General features: G+C 51.2%; 11 protein-coding genes across 11 annotated transcripts; 7 read left to right on the forward strand and 4 right to left on the reverse strand.

Annotated features, from left to right (window-relative positions):
- Positions 1 to 586: 586 nt before the first annotated feature.
- IAQ61_004626 (uncharacterized protein) lies at positions 587 to 4,386 on the forward strand (the record flags this gene model as incomplete). The annotated part of the gene is given in 7 exon segments (XM_066096434.1): positions 587 to 759; positions 771 to 909; positions 1,308 to 1,861; positions 2,014 to 2,685; positions 2,734 to 3,014; positions 3,064 to 3,380; positions 3,440 to 4,386. The coding sequence occupies 7 exon segments, from the start codon at positions 598 to 600 to the stop codon at positions 4,384 to 4,386; spliced, it is 3,072 nt and encodes a 1,023-aa protein (XP_065953752.1). The 5' UTR covers positions 587 to 597.
- A 248-nt stretch (positions 4,387 to 4,634) lies between these two features.
- Positions 4,635 to 8,607, reverse strand: IAQ61_004627 (uncharacterized protein; the record flags this gene model as incomplete). The annotated part of the gene is made up of 2 exons (XM_066096435.1): positions 4,635 to 8,267; positions 8,317 to 8,607. The coding sequence occupies 2 exons, from the start codon at positions 8,605 to 8,607 to the stop codon at positions 4,635 to 4,637; spliced, it is 3,924 nt and encodes a 1,307-aa protein (XP_065953753.1).
- A 318-nt stretch (positions 8,608 to 8,925) lies between these two features.
- On the reverse strand, positions 8,926 to 9,432 carry IAQ61_004628 (uncharacterized protein; the record flags this gene model as incomplete). Its single annotated transcript, XM_066096436.1, has 3 exons — positions 8,926 to 9,059; positions 9,204 to 9,286; positions 9,398 to 9,432. 3 exons carry the CDS (start codon positions 9,430 to 9,432, stop codon positions 8,926 to 8,928), a joined length of 252 nt encoding a protein of 83 aa, XP_065953754.1.
- Positions 9,433 to 9,705: 273 nt separating this feature from the next.
- IAQ61_004629 (uncharacterized protein) lies at positions 9,706 to 10,464 on the forward strand (the record flags this gene model as incomplete). Its single annotated transcript, XM_003839228.1, has 1 exon — positions 9,706 to 10,464. The coding sequence occupies one exon, from the start codon at positions 9,706 to 9,708 to the stop codon at positions 10,462 to 10,464; it is 759 nt and encodes a 252-aa protein (XP_003839276.1).
- A 759-nt stretch (positions 10,465 to 11,223) lies between these two features.
- On the forward strand, positions 11,224 to 12,154 carry IAQ61_004630 (uncharacterized protein; the record flags this gene model as incomplete). The annotated part of the gene is made up of 2 exons (XM_003839229.2): positions 11,224 to 11,356; positions 11,479 to 12,154. 2 exons carry the CDS (start codon positions 11,224 to 11,226, stop codon positions 11,922 to 11,924), a joined length of 579 nt encoding a protein of 192 aa, XP_003839277.1. The 3' UTR covers positions 11,925 to 12,154.
- A 700-nt stretch (positions 12,155 to 12,854) lies between these two features.
- IAQ61_004632 (uncharacterized protein) lies at positions 12,855 to 13,691 on the reverse strand (the record flags this gene model as incomplete). Its single annotated transcript, XM_003839230.1, has 1 exon — positions 12,855 to 13,691. One exon carries the CDS (start codon positions 13,689 to 13,691, stop codon positions 12,855 to 12,857), a length of 837 nt encoding a protein of 278 aa, XP_003839278.1.
- A 221-nt stretch (positions 13,692 to 13,912) lies between these two features.
- Positions 13,913 to 14,251, forward strand: IAQ61_004633 (uncharacterized protein; the record flags this gene model as incomplete). The annotated part of the gene is made up of 1 exon (XM_066096437.1): positions 13,913 to 14,251. The coding sequence occupies one exon, from the start codon at positions 13,913 to 13,915 to the stop codon at positions 14,249 to 14,251; it is 339 nt and encodes a 112-aa protein (XP_065953755.1).
- A 233-nt stretch (positions 14,252 to 14,484) lies between these two features.
- On the forward strand, positions 14,485 to 16,169 carry IAQ61_004634 (uncharacterized protein; the record flags this gene model as incomplete). Its single annotated transcript, XM_003839231.1, has 2 exons — positions 14,485 to 15,063; positions 15,129 to 16,169. The coding sequence occupies 2 exons, from the start codon at positions 14,485 to 14,487 to the stop codon at positions 16,167 to 16,169; spliced, it is 1,620 nt and encodes a 539-aa protein (XP_003839279.1).
- A 371-nt stretch (positions 16,170 to 16,540) lies between these two features.
- IAQ61_004635 (uncharacterized protein) lies at positions 16,541 to 17,410 on the forward strand (the record flags this gene model as incomplete). Its single annotated transcript, XM_003839232.2, has 1 exon — positions 16,541 to 17,410. One exon carries the CDS (start codon positions 16,541 to 16,543, stop codon positions 17,408 to 17,410), a length of 870 nt encoding a protein of 289 aa, XP_003839280.2.
- A 64-nt stretch (positions 17,411 to 17,474) lies between these two features.
- IAQ61_004636 (uncharacterized protein) lies at positions 17,475 to 18,122 on the forward strand (the record flags this gene model as incomplete). Its single annotated transcript, XM_066096438.1, has 1 exon — positions 17,475 to 18,122. One exon carries the CDS (start codon positions 17,475 to 17,477, stop codon positions 18,120 to 18,122), a length of 648 nt encoding a protein of 215 aa, XP_065953756.1.
- Positions 18,123 to 18,319: 197 nt separating this feature from the next.
- Positions 18,320 to 19,704, reverse strand: IAQ61_004637 (uncharacterized protein; the record flags this gene model as incomplete). Its single annotated transcript, XM_066096439.1, has 4 exons — positions 18,320 to 18,581; positions 18,733 to 19,068; positions 19,272 to 19,408; positions 19,489 to 19,704. The coding sequence occupies 4 exons, from the start codon at positions 19,702 to 19,704 to the stop codon at positions 18,320 to 18,322; spliced, it is 951 nt and encodes a 316-aa protein (XP_065953757.1).
- Between the last annotated feature and the right edge of the window lie 305 nt (positions 19,705 to 20,009).

The following is a 20,009-nucleotide window of genomic DNA, read 5'->3' on the forward strand; positions in this document are numbered from 1 at the left end:
TGGTAGAGGTAGAGGTGGTGAAGAAGATTAAAGAAAGGAGGGGTAAAATACTTAAATAGTTAGTAGGAAACTAGTTAGTACTACGTAATACTAGTAGATTACTAGAAGTAGAAATAAAAGTAGAATATATAGTATAGTAAACCTAATTTAGGTTTACTTCTTCTACCTAAACCACTTCTTAGTCTACTTTAGATAAATATGGCTACTATAAACCGGTTTTGTACTGTAGTGATATGTCTACCATTTTCAATGGCCAACAAAACCCTCTGGTATTAGAATCAGGAGACGGACTTGGGCTTGGGACAAACGCTCTCAATAGCCACAAAAATAAGCTATTGTACACTGCTTGATAGCAACTCCATTCAGCTGCAGGAATATGTGTTATTCCGGATGATTTTTCTGCAGCTGATTACCGGTATGGCAAGCCGAAGGAATATCTGACCCCCACTCTTGAACTTCAACTCTAAATGCATCATTAGCGTATTCCCAACCCCGCTTCCTAGTGAAACATCTCAACGCCATACCCGGTGCGATAGTCGGATGCCTCAACTCTGATAAGCATGATTCAATCTGAAGCGGCAACCAGTGGGTCTCGATATGCCAGCCTTTGACATCCGGAAACCCCCATTTCATCGCAAGACACCCCCAACTTACCATTCTCATCGAAAACTATTGCCTGCGCTATGGCATCAAATGCAGCCCCTGATTCCGCAAGTGCAATGCCTCGACGAAGAAAGAGAAGGGATCTTAGCAGAAAGGGTGAGGCAAAGAGATTCGTTTGCTCAAATGATGGATGTGGACGGTCTTTTACGAGAGGAGAGCACTTGCAAAGGCATCTGTTGAATCATTCTACCGGTGATCATACATGTGATAGATGTCGCGCTCACTTCAAGAGGAGAGATCTTCTTGGTAAGATTGCATATTTCCTTGTCTCATGTGTATCTATCAATGCGCGTTGTGCGGAACTTCATTACAACTGAGCCGCCTGTGCTTTCACCACTCCTTTGGCTGAATATATGCAAAAAGGTGGATTGAAGCAATTAGTAAAATCGCTATTTCATGCATCAATGCATCTGTCATCGATCCCGTACGAATAACGGATTTGGTATCTGCAAGCTTCTTCTCTTAGGCAGCCAGCATGATCTTCTGCTATACATCTTCATAGGATACACATGATGTGTCTACCCCACTCATTGTATACTCTGTTTATTCTGCGAAAGCTGGAAGCAATTCCACGTGTCCATGGAATTATTATAGGGGCTTTTTAATGACTGGCTTTCTCGAACAGTGCCTAACTCGATGACCAGAAAGGCACATAATCCGTCACCGCGAAAAGGACGAAGAGGCCGGTGCTGAAGGTTTCGGCATCCTCAATACACGGAAACGAATGTGGAAGGATGCAGATGGCAAGGTCGTAACCAAGAAACCCACTCTTGTGGGCAACCGTCAGCGATCGCACTCTCTACCACAAGAGGATCACAATGATCCGCCGCAGCAGTTGCCAGATTTTGCCAACTTGTCGAGCTTTGGAAACAGTGCTCCAATATCGCCGCCCACCTCGAATAACGCCTCTTTATCGCAGTCCTGGAGCGATCATGACACTGGAATAACAGCGGGTTATCCTGCCACTACCCTGGACCCCACTGCTCTCCTTGCGCCAGAGACATATTCGTCCACAGATCACGGCTTTTGGTCGACCGATCTGACACGACCTCAACAACCTACTTTACCTGATCCTTTTGCCACGACCACAATCGCAGATACGCCTTTTGACGACATATTTCACCCTGACACGGCGAGCTCTTTCAACAACCCTTTTACGACAATGAGCAACTACAGTTGGCTCTTTGATATGGACTTGGTATGTGTAGAACTATTACACACTCTTCATGTCTATTACGGTCCATGTCTATTAAGGTCCACTTGTAACCCTCAGATGCCCTATACTCACAGAAAGTCCACAAATCTTCCCTTGGAAAGGCTATCTCAAGGACATTGCTGATCATTTGTCAGGCCCGTTCAGAGTCTATCCATCAGCCTGTAATACCCAATTCACTTGATGCCTATTCATTCAACAATAACGCGGTCCCTCAACTAGATCATGCGTCCGGGCTTCTACTTGATCATGTGGATACTGATAGCTCGATGTCGACAGTGGGAAAGCTTGGCTCATCAATGCGAAGAAACTCTCCACAGCAGCACTCTCGAACTAATACATTAGTCACGCCCCCTTTGAGTGATGGAAACTTGAATTCGACTGAATCGATTTCGACAACCCCACATGTTACAACCGAATGTGTACAGACACCTCAAATCGCACCGGCAAAGATAGTGGAAGCCAGCCTTAGCGTCGATACTCCATTCAACATTGAGCGACCCATGTCCTTGCTCCAGCCTTCGAGAAGCCTACCTATCATTGACGAGCTCGCGAGACAACAACTACTAGATTTAGTTGATATTATACAGCCGGCCGCACCGGATGGCAGCATAATCATGCGGGATGAACCTTTGCTATCTCTCACATGTATGCAGACATACTGCGACCTATTCTTCACTCGTTTCAACTCTGTCTACCCTCTCATTCATATGTCTACCTTTGATCCATCAGAAGTCGACACATTACTTCTAATATCAGTGCTGCTTCTCGGCGCCACATATGGCGAGAAGGATGCGCATCAGCTTGCAGTGAGTACTTCCTGTGGCCAGCGTGGGCCAGCTATTGACAGCAAATAGGTCTGCATACACGATGTACTTCGACCTCAGATCTTTGCGAACGCCGGATTCTCGGCACAACCGGAGCTTTGGGTACTGCAGACCATATTACTTGTTGAATGCTTTGGGAAAAGCCGAGCTGGACAGAAACAACATGACATGTCACACCTCTTTCACGGCCTGCTGATTAACTTGATTCGGCGGAGCGATTGCCAAAGCATTCGAACGCCCACCCTAGAGGAAGCTACAGATTATCTTGACGAAGACTGGCACATGTGGTGCGATGCGGAGCAGAAGAAACGGTAAACACTTTGCTTCCGCCATGAAGGTATTTACGCTGACATCTTCCAGACTGGCATTCCTGTGCTTCATGTGGGACACCCAACACGCAGTCCTCTTCTGCCAATCATTATGCATGTCCGCATTTGAGCTGCGCTCACACTTACCCTGCGATCAAGCGCTTTGGGAAGCAGAATCAGCAGAATCATGGCATCAACTACGCGAAAAGCAACCTACGCCGCCCCTCTTCCTCTCCTGTCTGAAAATGTATCTCCACCCAAACACGACTTCAGTACCCAAGCATCTAAACTTCTTCTCACGATCACTGCTACTCCACGGTCTCATGTCCATTGCATGGGATATGCAGCGCCGTGACCAGACCTCTCTCGGTACGTCGAACCCCCTTTACTGCCTCTCAAGAACCAGCACAAACACTAACTTCCACCAGGCGCCCTAACCACTCACCCCCTCACAGAATGGCCTGTCCTTCTCGCCCGCGCCTACAAAGCCTGGCACACAGATTACACCAACTTCGTCTCCACCCATCTCTCCCAGCTTTCCCAACAATCCCATATCCCCCAACAAAATCCCAAACCCACACCCACGCCCCCCAACCTGACCACAGAGTCCAAGACCTCCATCTCCGCAACCCTAGCCCTCTACCACGCCGCACACATTCTCCTCCACACCCCCTTCCTCGACCTACAAATCTACGCCGGTAGTCGGCACATCCTAGGCCGCCCCGTGGCGCGCAACGATTACGCCAGGGCGCAGCGTGTAGTGAGGGAGTGGGTTAGGCGGGACAAAGACGTAGTAAGAAGTACAATTTGGCATGCTGCAGCGCTTGTACGGGAGGGGCTGGGTGTGTTGGGATGGGAAGGTAGTGAGAAGGAAAGGCAGAAGAGCGACGATATTGGCAATGGAGCACGGTATTGGCATCTCCCTTGGACATTGTATCTAGGTACCTTGGTGGTGTGGGGTGTAAGTCATGCACGTGCGTATGCGGCGGCGAGATGTTGTTCTCTGGTTGCGTCTACGGTTGCTCATGGTTTACCGGTAACACCGGTATCAGCGGTACCATCATTGCAGGAACCATCACACGACCCAACTCATCCTCTCTCCCCCTCCTCCTCTGATGAAATCATCTGGGATCCCATCCTCACAACACAAAACCTGCTCACTACGATCCTCGCCGTCGACCTGCAGACCCACGTCCCCAACAGTGCACTTGACAGCACCGCAGTATTGGACAAAAAAGGGATTAACAGCCTAGCTGCAGTGGTGAGTCGGTGTCTGGGCCAGATTAGATGGGCGGTGGTGCATGATGGGATGGTTGTGCTAAGGGGGTTGGTGGAGTGGAGGGTTGTGGGTGGAGGGATGTGCTTGGGTGGGTGATTTGTTGAAGATGGTGGTTGTACGGGAGAAGTATTGATGTATATACATGACTGGGAGATGCGGACTATACCTGCATACATTTAAATCATGTAGACCAAGAAGTCAAGACGCTCACAATTCAATAAATATATATATCCAAGAAACGGAATCATCCGACCAATCCAACGTCGCAGACCAAACGTCCTCAATTTCGTGTATCTCGCCTTCACATCCAATTCATTCATTTCCATTGTCCACAGGTACCCTGCTCACACGATCACCGAGCGTAACCCTCCACCTTCCCTCTCCCACTTATCCATGATGGCTGCCAACCGCGCAAAACTAGCCGGCTTCATCATGTACACATCTGCGCCACTAACAAACGCCTCCTTCTGGTCTCTCACGCTCGCCAAGCCCGTTAGCGCCACGATCAAGGCGTGGATAGGTCGCGTTGGGGCATTACCATTACCATTACCATTACCATTACCGTACCCATTAACATTGAAACCGTTTCCCAATCCCGACCCCCTATTTTCCTTATAACCATCCCTATCCCCATCGCCCATGAAATCCGCCGCTCTTTTCCCAGAGTTTCCGTTTCCACTCGCCTTGAGTCTTGCGTTGTATTCGTCTTCCAGCCGCCTGATTTGCCGTGTTGCTTCGAAGCCATTGAGCACCGGCATACTAATGTCCATTAATATAATGTCTGGAGGAACAGGAGGTCGAGATTGTAGCTCGCGTCGGTATGCATCTACGGCTTGTTGGCCGTCGGGCGCAGTGAGGACGGAGGTGTAGTTTCGCTTCTTCATAAAGACTTGTAGGAGGCGGAGATTGATGGTGTTGTCATCTACGAGAAGCATGCGGGGCTGGCGAGGTTGGCGAGGCTGGTAGTATTGAGGTTTTGCTGGAGGAATGGGCGCAATTTTGGTGGTGGTGGTGGAAACATTTTTACGCTTGGGAGGAATTGGGGGAGGCTTTTTACGCGGTTTTGGTGTGTCTGAGGACTGATAGAGTGCTTTTTCCGCCGTCAGAGAGCTGCGACTGGGACTCCTTGGATCATCGTCGCTGTCTAGAAGAAAAGATCCCGATGGGACGGTGTTCAGAGTGACGGGATCTTCTGCCTGCACACTGGCCCTGTTCTTCGTAGCAATTCGACCATTGATAGAGCCATTCTGCATCGCAGCAATATGCGTCTCGATAATCTCGGATTCGGATGAAGTACAATTCTTCGGCGAGATGGAAATGTTGCCCAAAGCTGCTGACACGGCTTCGGCAAGCGTCATCGCCTTGGCTTCGCTTTGGTCACACATGACGAGATTCGCAGCTCCTCGACCATTCTTCTCGCCTTGTTCCAAATGCTCAAAGCAAGTCTTTAGAGCACGAGCAAACTTATGCGGTCCGACCGGGTAGCACAATTGCTGGAGGTTTTGGCTGCTGATGTTTGCTAGCTCCAGGTTCTGTGCTGTGACGGTATCGCAGAGCACCAAAACCATCGACTGGCTCACAGCTGTGAACAGTTGAGGAGCGGCAACCATCAAGTCTTGGACATTGGATTGTTCGGAGATGATGATATCAAAAAGGTCATGCTTGTTCCAAGGGCGAACCTTGAAACCACACCATTCACGCAGGTAAGTCTCCAAGCTTTTGCGCATCAGCACTATTGCCTCATGCTGAGATTTTGTGTTCCCTCTTCTTCCGTTCGAGTATATGGCGATAGATCGTTTCTTCACCTGCTTCTTTACCGCTTCAAGACTATCGTCCTTGACACGTTCGACAACACTGTTCGCATGATTCGTGGGCTCTCTGTGTCCGTTGCTACTGATAGCGCCCCGTGTCATGGGAAGCTCGACAGTGACCTTGGTACCCACTCCAACGCTGGACTCGACCCCGATTGTTCCATCAAGCATACGGACAATCGACTTGACAAGGGACAGTCCGAGACCGGTTCCAGGTGTCAGGCTTGATTCTTGTGCAAAAGGCGTGAAGAGTTTGTCCTTCATGTATGCTGCAGACATGCCTTGGCCTGAGTCGGTAACAGTCAATGTGACAGAATCGCCGAAAGTCGGATGTTCATAGTCTTCGTGTGCGTCAACCTTTACAAGAACAAAGCCTTGTTTTGTATACTTCAATGAATTGCCTACTAGATTCATGATGATACGCCTGAGTGCTCCGGGCTGACTCCAATAAGTCCAGTCTCTAGCAGGGATATCAATGATCAGTTCCACGTCTTTATTACCAGAGAGGTTCATCAGTAGTAGTGACGCTTTTGTGTCGTTGCACTTGCCATTTTGGGCCTGCGGAAGATCGCCATCCGGGGTATTCGGCATGCTGCTAAAGGTGTGCCCGGTAGCTACGCCGTCGACGACCTCTTCAGTTATAGCGGCAATGTCAACATGCTGGTAAACGCTCAAATCAGCCTGAAGAGTTCCTGATGGCGAATTTGTCCTTGGCGCTCCCTGCCGAGATCTTCTGGATTTCTTTTGCTTCTTCTCAAATGTATTGATATTGCTGTAATCAAGTACCATGTTGATGGTATCGAGTAAGGTTCTTGCACAACTGTCCGCTGTGCTAACCAGTGATCGCTGAAAAGTGCTGCATTCAGTTTCTCCCAGAAACTCGCAAGAAGCCAAGATTCCATGCAGAGGTGAACGCAATTCGTGCGATATTGACCCAATGAAGTCGCTCTTCTGCTGATCAGATTTGACAGCAGCAAGTCGTCCGATCTCAGTCATGACGCAATTAGTAAAAGTGATACAGTAAAGTAACTCTGCGTTTCGCGAGAAGTGCCGATACTCGGAGCAATTGTATACGAAGCAGGCAGACGACCGTGATGTTGTAGGATCCCACAAAGGTAGAAAGATAATCTGGCGAGCCATGGGGAAGTGGGCTCGCAAGGCTTTGACTTCGCTATGGCTTTTTGCTACTCGATGGCTCCTTTCGTTCGGCGAAGAGACGGTGTTCACTTTGTCGTCGTCTGTGCTGGACACGATATGACCTTCTTTGTCAAGTGTGAAAAGCTTTCCCCTCGGATATCGTTTGATTAGCTTGGAAAGAAGCTGCGGTGATAAAGCTGTGAATGGTCGGGCAATAAGTCTCGAAAAGTTTCGTTTGGGTACAGGGTAGGATGCGTGAGCCAAGACCTCAGTAAACATGTTGCTAGTACGCGAGTTTTGCGCTTGTGGGCGCCTATCAGGTGAGGATGGATGCTCCTTTGGTATGCTTCGTGAATATCGAACGCTCTCCTCTGGATCAGATTCTGGCCCACTCGACGTCTCGCTCTTATCAGTATCAGCCGCAAAGGGCTGGGATCTCCCAAGGGAAGTCACTGTATCCAGGAAGACCACACCGCCCCCACCTTCCTCCAGATCGAGAGCCTCTTTTAAGAGCTCGGCAGCTGGAGTGAAAACCTCATGGCATTCAGCTCCATCCATGGCATTATCGCTGTGATCTGATCTGAGGGTCGCCGAAGAGGCTTTAACTCCCACTGTCCGGCTAGGTGACTTCATGTGCCTCTGGCGTTGGAATTCAGGATCAACATAGGTTGATAAATATCTTTGCATATTGACCGTGCGTTGGTTGTCTCTCTTTTCTTTGTTCATTTCAAGGTGTTGAATGATATTGGTCGCCATGGTGCCGAGGAAGTGTCTCTCGTCTTTGGTGAGCGGTGGGCGAATCCTGCTATCTATTACGAATAAAGAACCAATATTGATGCCCTTCCGCGTGCGCAATGGGACTCCAACATAGTTTCTAAAGTGAGGCGTTCCTTTCACAAAATCCAGCTGATTGAAGCGCTCGTCCTTGGATAGATCAAGCACCTCAAAGCAGGCTGGTCCACCATCCGGCGGGGGCAGAGTCGCGAGAGTATGCTCGCATAGACGCCCTGCCATGGGGACGCGAACGCACTGATTGCATGGTAAGCCAACGGTGTCGAACCAGGTAGCCAGAACTTACGCCTGCCCATATCGCATCACATGGGTGATCGTGTTTGTTGTTGTCGTCGAGATGTAATGTCTTGGTACTTTCCGCAACAAAGTATTGTGTCTCCTCGTCGATCAATGTGATCATGGAGCGCTCAGCGTCGAGCCTCCAAGCCACGAGCTGTGCGTGCGCCGCAAGGACTGTATCCGGCAAACCACCGTCCACAGCCGGAGGACGAAAGTATTTGTAGAGCTCTCGTGCGCGAGCGTCATCGACGGAGGCATCGCGCTCCAGCGCCATGGCAGGCCGCCGTTCCGTCAACATGTCTCATGGAGTGAAAAGGATCGTACAATCGGAGACAGCAAATCGCAGAAAATGCCATGCTGTCAGGTACACCGTCGGCAATCCTGCTTGCATCGGATTCGGGTGGCAAATCCCTACCAGCCTTAGTGGGCCTGGCCAGGCCTGTCAGCTGCGGGCATACTCTGTTGTATTACGCCGCAACAGGCTTCAGTGAATGATGATGGGCAAGGTAAATGAGTGTAGGTATCACAGTATGGCTCCTGTTTGTGAGATTGTTCCGGCCTCTGCTGTACTTGGACGGATCGCATTATCTATGGTTGCGCTGACTAGTGGAATCCTTCACGATCTCCATGATGGTGGGGGGAACTGGGGAGGGTTCCAAGGATTGTCCTGCATAGTAGACCCACTGACTGATCTGGAATCCTGGGCATCGGCGTCGTAATGGCTGACCCATGATGGTGTATTCTTGGATGCTGTTTCAGTTGTTAACATTCACGATCACGTGCTCGTCACCAATCCCTCCCTCGAGGGCTCCAGGGATGTTGGGTGCCACTTCAGATCTTGGGCCATGTCAGGTTGGCAAAACGTTTGCACCAAGAGTTTGACAGCTACGCTACTGTGCCATAGCCCCATCATTTGCTTGTCGGGGTTAAGTCTCCATTCTGCCGTGGACAGTACCGGTAGTGGATTCAAAAGATTACTGCACGCTCAATGCAGTATCGGTACCTACCGGTAGCACCCTGGCTGTTGACTGAGGACTCTCGACTCCTGGCTTGTGAGATTGCAGATTTCATGATGTGGAGGTATGTACTTGCTTCTCGCTGTATTGTTCCCAAACATAGCCATATCCAGAGACGATGGAACTATAGTAGTTGATGATGGTTTTTGCAATGTCGGTGATCATGATCGGAAGCTTGATGACGTAAACGAGCGATCCATGAAGACGAAATTCTTTCGCCGCCTCAGCCTTTGCCTCACACCAGTGACCACATTCATCTGTCCACATAGCCTCCCCCCCGCTCAACCTCTGCAGGGAACTCGAGTCACTTCATCTTGTTTTTTTTTCAAAGCACCAGATCGAATTCATAGCCTCCCTCAATCCTATAAAAACCCACGATCATGCGGTCGATAGCGTCTCAAACCGCCCGTAGGATTCGCTCATGCCTCATATCCGAGTCGACCCCTTCACGATCACAGATAGCTCGGAGAGCAGCTCCATGCCTTCTCTGTCTTCATCGCACCTCGTCGCAGCCCTCTTACCGCCGATTTCAGTCCACACGCACGACTCCCAATGCGCGTGAAACGGCCTTGGACACGCAATCAGCGCAATCCACCTCTGCACCAAAGACACACTATGAATTCTTCCCAAAGTCATTACCACATGGCCCGCCGCCTGCGGGAACATTTGACATAGACTTGAGCGCCCTGAAGAAGGAATTTCTTCAACTCCAGGCCCGCGCCCACCCAGACATGCATGCGCAATCCGATAAGAAGCGCGCCGAAGCATTGTCCTCGACTATCAACACGGCATATAAAACCCTGCAGTCGCCGCTTCTTCGAGCGCAATACCTACTCTCACTCCGCGGCATCGAGACGGCTGAGGACGAGACGGCCAAAGTGGAGGACCCGGAGCTGTTGATGGAGGTATTGGAGGCACGGGAATTGATCGAGGAGGCTGAGAAAGAAGAGGATTTGGCAGGGTTAAGGGAGGAGAATGAGCAGAGGATAAAAGAAAGCGTAGCAAAATTAGGGGAAATGTTTAGTAAAGAGGACTGGGAGGGGGCTAGGGGAGAGGTGGTGCGGTTGAGGTATTGGAGCAATATCCAAGAGAGTATCGAGGGTTGGGAGAAGGGAAAGGGCGTCGTGTTGAATCATTGAAAAAGCAGGTTGACTAAATACGTCTGAATGTACATGTTACACTGCACTTCAGAGCCGCGCCAGTATGCTTCGCTCCATATCGAATCCGACTACCTACCTGGCTGGTCCTGTTCTGAGAGGCACGTGGAGATGTCTGACATGGATCTGCAGACGTGAGATGTGCAGTCGTTTGCCTGTCTATGTCGCAATCATCCTGAGCCACAACGTTGACCCCCTCCATTGACCGCTCATGTCTCATCGAAAAGAGTGCTCTATCTATGCCCACACGTACAGCTATCGTTGCCCTACGCTGTACGGGCCTCGAGAATTCCGCAGAAGCTGGGCAGCTGCTCGCCCAGTGATGTACAATCATACATGTTACGCGTCCTTCGTCGCATAAGCATTGAACCCTCTACGCTTCCTGAACTACCCTTCTTTCGGTCAATTGCTTAAGCTCTTAAGATTAAACGTGGGCAATATAGGCGATGAAGACAATTCATCAAGCCGTCTTCTGCATCCATCTACCCACCCCCAAAGAACACCAACATAAGCAACAAACACGGATTCGAAGACCGGCACAAGGAAATCAATCGAAGAGGCACGAAGATAGCGAACCACACCAGAATGATGTGGTAATCATTGTCATCGGAGTTGCCCGAACCTTCCTTTGAGAGTCGTAGCTCTGCCCCGCGGCGCGCCTCGGCTCATCGTCATTCACAAGCTATATGTAGATAGCCCCGCGACGCGCCGTGATTCCTCCCTTCCTCTTCCCCTCTCAACATGACCACACCTATTCCAAAATTCACCCCAGGAGAAGGTGTGAATGAAATAGATGGGCTGATCCACGGAGTCTCTGCTCAGGAGTTGCAGGCTCTGGGCGAAACATGCTTTGAGGCAAAGACGAAGGCTTATTGTACGTTCAGTCCATGTCCACGCCATTCTTCACTGTTCTCCTTACCCTAATACTCTATCTGGCATTGTTCTCTTTTCAAGCTTTTCACCTAAAACACCAAAGCTAATTCGTAACCTCCCCAGGCCCATACTCCCTTTTCCGCGTCGGCGCATCCCTCCTCATCAACCCCTCCGCCGCCCCCTCATCCACCTCCACCTCCCCCTCCCCAACCCCCCAAATCATAACCGGCGCCAATGTAGAAAACGCTTCGTACCCCGTCGGCACCTGCGCCGAACGCGTCGCCATGGCCACCGCCGTGCACGCTGGCCACCGCCTCGGCGCCTTCAAAGCCGTCGCCGTCACCACCGACATTGCCGACTTCTGCAGCCCGTGCGGCATGTGTCGCCAATTCCTGCGCGAGTTTTGCGCGCTCGAGATGCCCGTGTTCATGTTTAACAAGGAGGGCACGTTTATTGTGAGGACGATGGGCGAGCTGTTGCCCTTGAGCTTTGGGCCGGATGTTTTGCCGCCGCGGGAGAAGTTGAGGGGGAATCATGAGGGGGAGGAGGGGAAGGCGAAGACGGCATAGAGTGTATCCAGATAAGATCGGTGGCGTTGACTTTTGGCGGTGCATTTTGCAGTCGAGGGATGAGGTGAGGAGTAGTGCTATAGCGACACTTTGGCTTGCTTTGCGGCACGTGGTGTGTAGCGTGTGGTGTATAGAACGATGTACAATTCCGACACAATATAGCAAACAAAAATACCATCTACTCCACCACAAAACCATCTCCCACTCCATCTCATCTTAACACCTCCCTCTAGTACAGTCCACCCATCCCCCCACCCACGCTAAGCACAAAACCCAAAACCTCAACCTTGACATCGCCCCCACTAGCCCCATCCCGTATCTCCCTCGTCGATCCCCCCTAGCCCAAAAAACCAGGTTGCATGTACCAAAACCCGCTCTCCTTTTCCCTGTCTTAGATTTTCAAGAATATATACACTATAATTCAGAAATCTTTCCATAAGAAAATGGTTCTGTGGTCTAGTGGTATGATTCTCGCTTAGGGTTTTCCCAGAGCACATTTGCGAGAGGCCCCGCGTTCGAGTCGCGGCAGGACCCGTTCTTTTTGGGGTACCCTTTGCGAGGGAGGGGATGATAGGAGGGGTTTTTTTTGGGACGGTGGAAAGAAGATAGTGGTGTGTTGGCTGGGAGGTAGGGGGAAGAGAGAAGAGTCGTTTTTTTTTCTCTTAGGTTGGTGTATAGATAGAGTGTTAGAGTGGATGGAATGAATGTGCTTTTTGACCTGCAGTGTACGGTATGATAATAGAGAGACATTTGTTGTACGTGATGTATTTGTTAACTTTGCATCATTATTACACAAGAGACAATGTGAGCGCAACGAACAAATGTTCATGCAAACTGTAAAGTCTAGGACCAACTCCATTTATGCTCCTAGCTTGACCAAAGGTTTATTCACTGATAGTTGGTATATCCTCCCAACTCTCAAACAGTTAGCTATGATGAAGCCCCTTCCCCACCCGCCTCCTTCTCCACAACCACCCCAAACGTCGGTCCCCCGTTGTCCAGAAACTCTAGCTCCTCGGGCGTGCTCGTTCTCCCCATGGCCACATTACGATGCGGATATCGTCCAAATTTCTCCACAATGTCTCTATGCGTCATTGCCGCCTCGTGGAAGCGCTCCATAAGCGTCCTTGAGCCGTCCACATCCTGCATGCCTTCCCATTCTGCCCGGAACGACGCGACTTCTGCGGCGAGGAGGTCGTGGGCGGCGGGATCCTCACTGTGCATTAGCGGCATGAAGAACCACGACCTATGAGCAGCAGAGCGCGAGAAGAGCGGGTGTTTGTCTGGCCGGGGAAAAGGTAGAGAGGGAGTTGTAATCAGGGTTGAAGCAAGAGCATAAGACATCTTGTCGTAATGCATATACACACTTCTCAGGCCCTCGCCCGCGCGAAACAAGTTCCTGGGCATTTGGTCGAGCAGCAGGACGAGGGCTAGGGCGGTCCAGGCTACGTCTTCATCGTGCGTCGTGCACATGCCTGTTCCCTCGTTGTGTACGCGCGCCAACTCGTCGAGGAAGGGTTGGGCGGTTGGGTTGGGGAAGTGAGTGGGGCTGATGCTGGAGAGGGCCGGGGAGGCTATGACTCTGCATGCGTCGTCGAAACTGCGCTTTTCGTCTGGGCTGCCTGCGCCGAACCAGCGGTGCATCGTGTTGGTTTCGAAGGAGCGGCCGGTGGTGTCGACGCCGGAGAACCAGAAGTCGGCCATGCGTTTGTAGAAGTCGGCGTTGAAGATTGTGGGGTCGAGTTTGAAGCTTGGAGGGGTGGACATTATGGATAGGGCGCGGCGGGTTATGCGCGGTGCGGTGTGGTGGAGGATGAGGGTGGTGCTGCGTTGGAGGCGTAGGGGCGGGGGAAGGGCGAAGCGCAACAACGCCATGAATTGTTGTTCATATGATGGGAGAGGCCATGGTGACTGACTTTTCCCATGGCTTGACTAGTGGGAATCCGTCGGTTCCGGGGGTGGAATGAGTGAAGCTGCTGACAAATTACATGGGCGACGCTTTTTGTGGGCTACAAGAAGGACCCCATCAGATCAGACCAAAGAAGATCGATCTCCACAGTCTCTTCGCTTCTTGTAGGGAGGCCATGGAAGTCGATGACAAGAATCACTTTTGTGTTTGTGCTGGGGGAAATGGAAGTTTACCTCGTCGTGGAAAGCAAGGCCACTTCCGGTCTTCCCGCAATACCGGTACCGGTAGTAGACGAGCAATGGCCGGAGTCTTTGGGCAACGACGAGACGTTTTGTTGGAGAAATGGTGCATTATCTACACAGCATTACCTTTGGAGCCTGTTTGGGATGTGGCCGTGTCGTTCCCCGCAATCCCTTAGATTCAATGCGTGCGACAATGTGGGGAAGGGCAGCATCCTAGTCTTTCCCCAAAACTTTAATTACATGCCGATACTAGAACATCGATCCCCAGGGAATTAGTTATATGCAAATTCTATGCATCGTATCATACACAGCAGATAGGTCATCAGCCAAAACTTCGCACCTTTCTCTCATTGCTAGCGGTTTTCTGAAAGTTTCATTGGCATCTTCAAAAAGATAAAGGCTGGCCCACATGTACACTCTCGTCCTCGTCTTCTTCCTTCTCCTCGGCCTCCTATTCTATAACCGGTATAAGAACAAACCTCCTCCCGGCCTCAAACCCGCTCCAGGTCCCAAAGGTGTCCCAATCCTAGGCAATGCACACCAACTCGGCGCGCAGCCACACCGACAAATCACCGCATGGGCGCGGGAATACGGCGACCTGTACAAGATCCGACTCGGCTGGAACGACTGGTACATGATATGCTCGCCTGCTGCCTGCAAGGAGATTCTCGACAAGCAATCTGCACACACGTCTTCGCGGGCGCCGTTGCCAGTGGCCAGCGATGCCTTGTCGGGCGGGATGCGCTTCCTGTTTATGGAGTATGGGCCCGAGTGGAGGAAGTTGAGGGGAATCAGCCATAAGTTGTTGACGCCGGCGGTGAGCGCTACGTTCAAACCCAGCCAGGAGTATGAGGCCAAGATGCTGTGTGAGGAGATTCTCAATAATGGGGATGAGAAGGTTGGGAATGAAGTGAGTTACAAGGCGATCAGGAGGTATACTGTCAGTGTAATCATGACGAGTACGTATGGGAGGCGGATACCGGAGTGGGTGAGTTTGATCCTTTTCAGTCCCTCAATATACCTGTCAATGGTAAACTGACACGGTCATGGCAGGACTGTGAGGAAGTCCACCAAGTTTACTCCCTCATGGCCGACTTTAGCGTCATTGCGAAACCTGGGCACTATCTCGCCGATACTCTTCCTTTCCTGGGTGCCCTACCTCGACGTCTTCAATGGTGGCGCAAACCTCTTCAACCCTATTTTCAGAAGCAAGCCAACCTCTGGATGTCCTTTTTCAGCTCTCTCAAAACGCAAATGGAAACAAAATCTGCCCCCGAGTGTTTCGTCAAACAGCTCGTCGACAGCGACTATGCTTCTCAAGGTATATCCGAACTCCAAGCCGCCTTCCTCGCAGGCAGCATGATAGAAGCTGGCAGTGAAACCACCAGTGCAGCCCTCAACACCGCAATCCTCTACCTATCTGCACACCCAGACGTCCGAGCCAAAGCCCATGAGCAGCTTGACGCGGTCGTCGGAACCCAGCGCTCGCCCACATTCTCAGACGAGTCTTCACTGCCGTATATTCGCGCCATTGTCAAGGAAACTTTGCGTCTTCGCCCTGTAACCAACATCGGTACCCCACACTACACTACCGCGCCCATATCTTACAACAACATTTACATCCCTGCCCAATCCGTCGTTTGCCTCCAACAATACCCTATCCACTACAATCCGGAAATCTACCCCAACCCAGAGTCCTTCAACCCAGATCGCTTCCTCGGCTACACCTACGGCTCAGGCCACTACGCCGCAGGCCCCGCCGAGGCGCGAGATCATTGGGCCTTTGGTGCCGGCAGGCGAATTTGCAGCGGTGTCCACCTCGCAGAGAATAGCATGTTCATTGTCCTCGCGAAACTGTTATGGGCGTTTGATATTCTGCCGCCGCTTGGGGAAGACGGGAGGGAAGTAAAGGTTGATACTGGGGATGCGGCGTTTGATGCGGGGAGCACGACGATGGCGAAGACGTACAAGGTTAGGTGGGTGCCTAGAGGTGAATGGGCGAGGGAGATGGTGGCGAGCGAGGCGGAGGAGGCAAGGAGAGATGGATACGTGCTTCGCGGTGTCAAGGTGAATGAGGATGGTGTTGAGGTTTGATGTGGGTGTGGTGAGTTGGTTTGGAATGGAGTGTTGGCATCTGATGTGGAAATAGTATCTCACAGAAACACAATGGGAAATTATGTTCAAGTACACGATCCTTGCTCTTACCCTGATTCCGAGAAGTGGCGTTGTTGAGATTCGTGGTGGAGGGCGCGTGCATCCTCTTTCACCATCTTAGCATCGCACAGTGACGTCTTGCGCCTTCCCAAACAGCTTGCTGTGGCAACCAAGTCTCGATCTGACAGTTGTTTGTTCATTCGTTCTGTTCATGTACTCTTTTTACTTTGACCACGCTACAATCAGACCTACCCACTCATCCCGGCTCCAACAACAGCTGATTGCACTCCCGCAACAGGCCGTCGTTCACGATGCCTTCTACTCCAGCATCACCGAGAAAACCCTCTTCTTCTGCTGCTGCTTCGGAATCTCCAGTCTCTACACTGCTGAGCTCGTCGCGCAATGTGCGCAACGCTATAGACAGAATCTTGGGCGAATTGGATTCATCACCGTCAACTGCACCGACTACGCAGACTCTTGCACCTTCCCTCTCGCCATCACGACTGGAGGTTCGGGAAATTGTCACTCGAGGTTATGAATTGTTGGAGGGCAGTAGTGACGCTGGAAAAGAAGACGAGTGGCGATACGGTGAAGAGCAGTTTGATTATGGTGACGAGGCGAGCGATGGGTATGAGGATGAGGATAAGAGTATGACCTCAAGCGACGGGGAAGATGTGGATATCGAAGCGCAGCCAAAGGAACAAAAGGATGGGAACGAAGACCACGATAGCGGAGACTGTGAAAATCCGGACAAAACTGCAAGACCATCGAAGCCAGCGTTTAGCAAGTTATATGTGCAGCACTATCCAGCAGATATCAAGACACAGAAAACGAGTGGGAACGAAAAGATTCAAGAAGATACCATGGAAGAAGTCTTGAACACAACATACATGACCGGACGGACAGCGTCCAGCCAGTATACCAGCGGTGCCTGGCCGGGACCCGGTCTCATTCCAAAGAGTGAGCAGAATCGACGGGACAATCTTCGCACCCAGATCAACGAGGAACTCACGAAGAAATGGGAGCAAGAAAAGAGCCGCATTCCTCAAGCTGCAGCCGAAGAAGATCGGTATGATAGTGGCGATGCGGCGGAGTGGGTACTCGATGCTGAGAGCTCAGATGGTTCGGAAAAGGTATATTTTGAATATTCTACCAGTGCAGATGCACGTCGTCCACGATAGCTAATAAGAGAGCCAGGAACCTAGCATTCGTGTTGATGCGGACGACAGCATCAATCTGAGCCCCATGCCCACAACGTCTACAGTACTAAGTACACCACTACCCGGGTTCAGTAAAGCGAATGTATACTCCGAATCACCCACCAGGCGCCGCCATAAAGCCCCGGTCTCAAATGAATTTGCAAACATGGCTCGACCCGCTTACATGGACGATCTGGACGCTGAGGAGCGCGCGGAACTCCAAGAACTCGAGAAGTTCAGAGATGATGATCTTGCGCCGCTGGACGAAAGTCTGTCTTCTGACAATGAGAATGAGAGTAGTTTCGAATGTGGTACCCCTGTAAAAGACGCTTGGAAGCAGTATCTACGTGAAAGATTGCAGCCGAATAGTGAGGATGAGCAGGGAGGTGGGGAGGTTGAGGAGGAAGAAGATGATACGGTGGATATGAAACTTCCTGCAGCTATGATGTGGAGTGATGGAAAGGGGAAGCCATCGTGCAGTCCGCTTCTGTGCGATGGAGTTTTGTACAGTGATGGCGATGAAGACACCAGGTCGCAATATTCGGACTTGGGGGATGGCGCTCAGGAAGAGGCTGCGCCACATGGTGACGCTGATTTTATGTTGTTGTTTGGAGTGGGCCTGGTGTTCACGGTATTTGTGCGATTTTCATGGCGTGTTATTGTTGGAAGCTCTGGGGAAGGAGTGGTGACGTAGTTCTAAGTGTTTGCTGTGGTTGAATTGTTTTGTGATTGAAGAAGGGGTTAATGAATTCGGCAGTGAGGTACAAAGCAGAATGTTATCCCACTTCTTCATTTGGGACTTAGTATATGGATAATACAAATGCTTATACCTAGGTCGACCCTTCAAAGATACTAGGCCATCGCAACAACCGCCGTCTCCATGTCTTGCACTCAAGCTATCTCATCAAAAGGTATTCTTTCCCGCGCCGCAACCCGCATCTCATCATCCAACAAACCCATCAACACCGCATCTTCCCCCTTCTTCAACCACGACGAATCATGCGCCAGTGCAGTATGAAACCCAAAATCCCGCTCCAAGATCCGAATCTTCGCAATCGTGCTCCGAGCAGCCTCGACATCCGCATGCAGCGACAACATCTCATTCCCCGGGCCCTGAAACGACGCGATTTGGCACTGGCCGTCGAGAAGGGGTCTAATGGGGTCAGTCTTCTCTCACACGGGATGATATAATGAAACAGGTATACAGCAAACCTACCGCGAATGACAACCTATGCCCCCGCAAAAAAAAACTTCAGTCAGCATCACATCCCTCAAACCCCCCCACAAATCCCATCTTTTCCTACTTACAATCACTCCCCAACACCACCCACTCCCCACTCTGCAGCCGCGCCGCCGCCGCCAAGTTCCCGGGCATATGGCCCGGCGCCTGTAGGATCCAGAAACTGCCGTCGTGGAAGTAGTCGAGGGCTTTGGGGAAGGGGCCAAAGGGGATCCAGGGGCCGGTTAGTTCGCTGCTTTTTTCGGTTGCGTGGATGGGGTCGAAGAAACGGCCGTCGAATTGGTGGGAGGGGTTTTGGGTGTGGCCGGGGGTGCAGTGGGCGTAGGTGCCCGGGCCAAAGTGGGCGGTGGCGTGGGGGAAGAGGTCGCTGATGGGGCGGGAGTGGTCCCAGTGGGCATGGCTGGGGGGGTTAGTTGGGGTGGAGGGGTGGGTGAATGGGTGAAGGGGTAGAGCGTTGGAGGGTTGGAGGGTTGGAGGGTTGGAGTGGAGGGTTGGAGGGTTGGAGTGGAGGGTTGAAGGGGTGAAAGGTTGAAGTGTTGTAGAGTTGGAAGATTGAAGTGTTCGTGTTGAATCGTTGAGCGAACATGGAGAATGAAGACGTACCTAAATAGCACGGTGTCGATCTGATCAGCCGTCACGCCTCGTTCTGATAATTGCTGGACTATGCTTCGACGGGGACCGACGTGGTTGCAAATGTCGAGCATGTGCTTGTTGACCCATGGTGTGTAACAGCTGCGATCCTATAGATGAGTGTTTTTATAAGTATGGTAGCCAAATGGGTTGTTGATATCAGGGCGCATCAACACCACCACATACATACCTCATCTAACCCCAGATCCCAAAGGACATGTCTCCCTTTATGGGATATGTAAAATGCCCAGTTGTACATGCGGAACGTGCCAGATTCGCCCTCGTGCATGCGGCTGAGATCAGCTAGAAAGCTCCCGCCATCAAGCAGCGATAATTCCACAAACGCGTCGGTTTGCGGTACACTGCCCATTTCTGTAGTCTCGTCTTTGTTTTCATGGGTTGCCATATTTTTCGAATGTTCCTTGGTGCTGCACCAATTGACGGAATGGTAGGTACCGGTACCGTAGTGACATGAATCTGAAGCAAAACTCCAAGACACCCAGCTACTCACCCTCACAGTTACCGTAGCCACACGTGATGATTAATCTGCATGCCTAGAAAGCAGGCCTTAGACTCTAAATTTCCGGCATCCGATCATATGAAGCTGCCATACTATCCATGTTTTCCCCCACATCGCCTAAGACGGCCATCTACTCGGGGAGCACAACCTAAAGCTTCGCCCCACCACAGCTATCGACTTGGCGTGAAAGC

Source organism: Plenodomus lingam (assembly GCF_022343315.1).
Source record: "Plenodomus lingam strain CAN1 chromosome Unknown contig_19, whole genome shotgun sequence".
In the NCBI taxonomy this organism is placed as follows: Eukaryota; Fungi; Ascomycota; class Dothideomycetes; order Pleosporales; family Leptosphaeriaceae; genus Plenodomus; species Plenodomus lingam.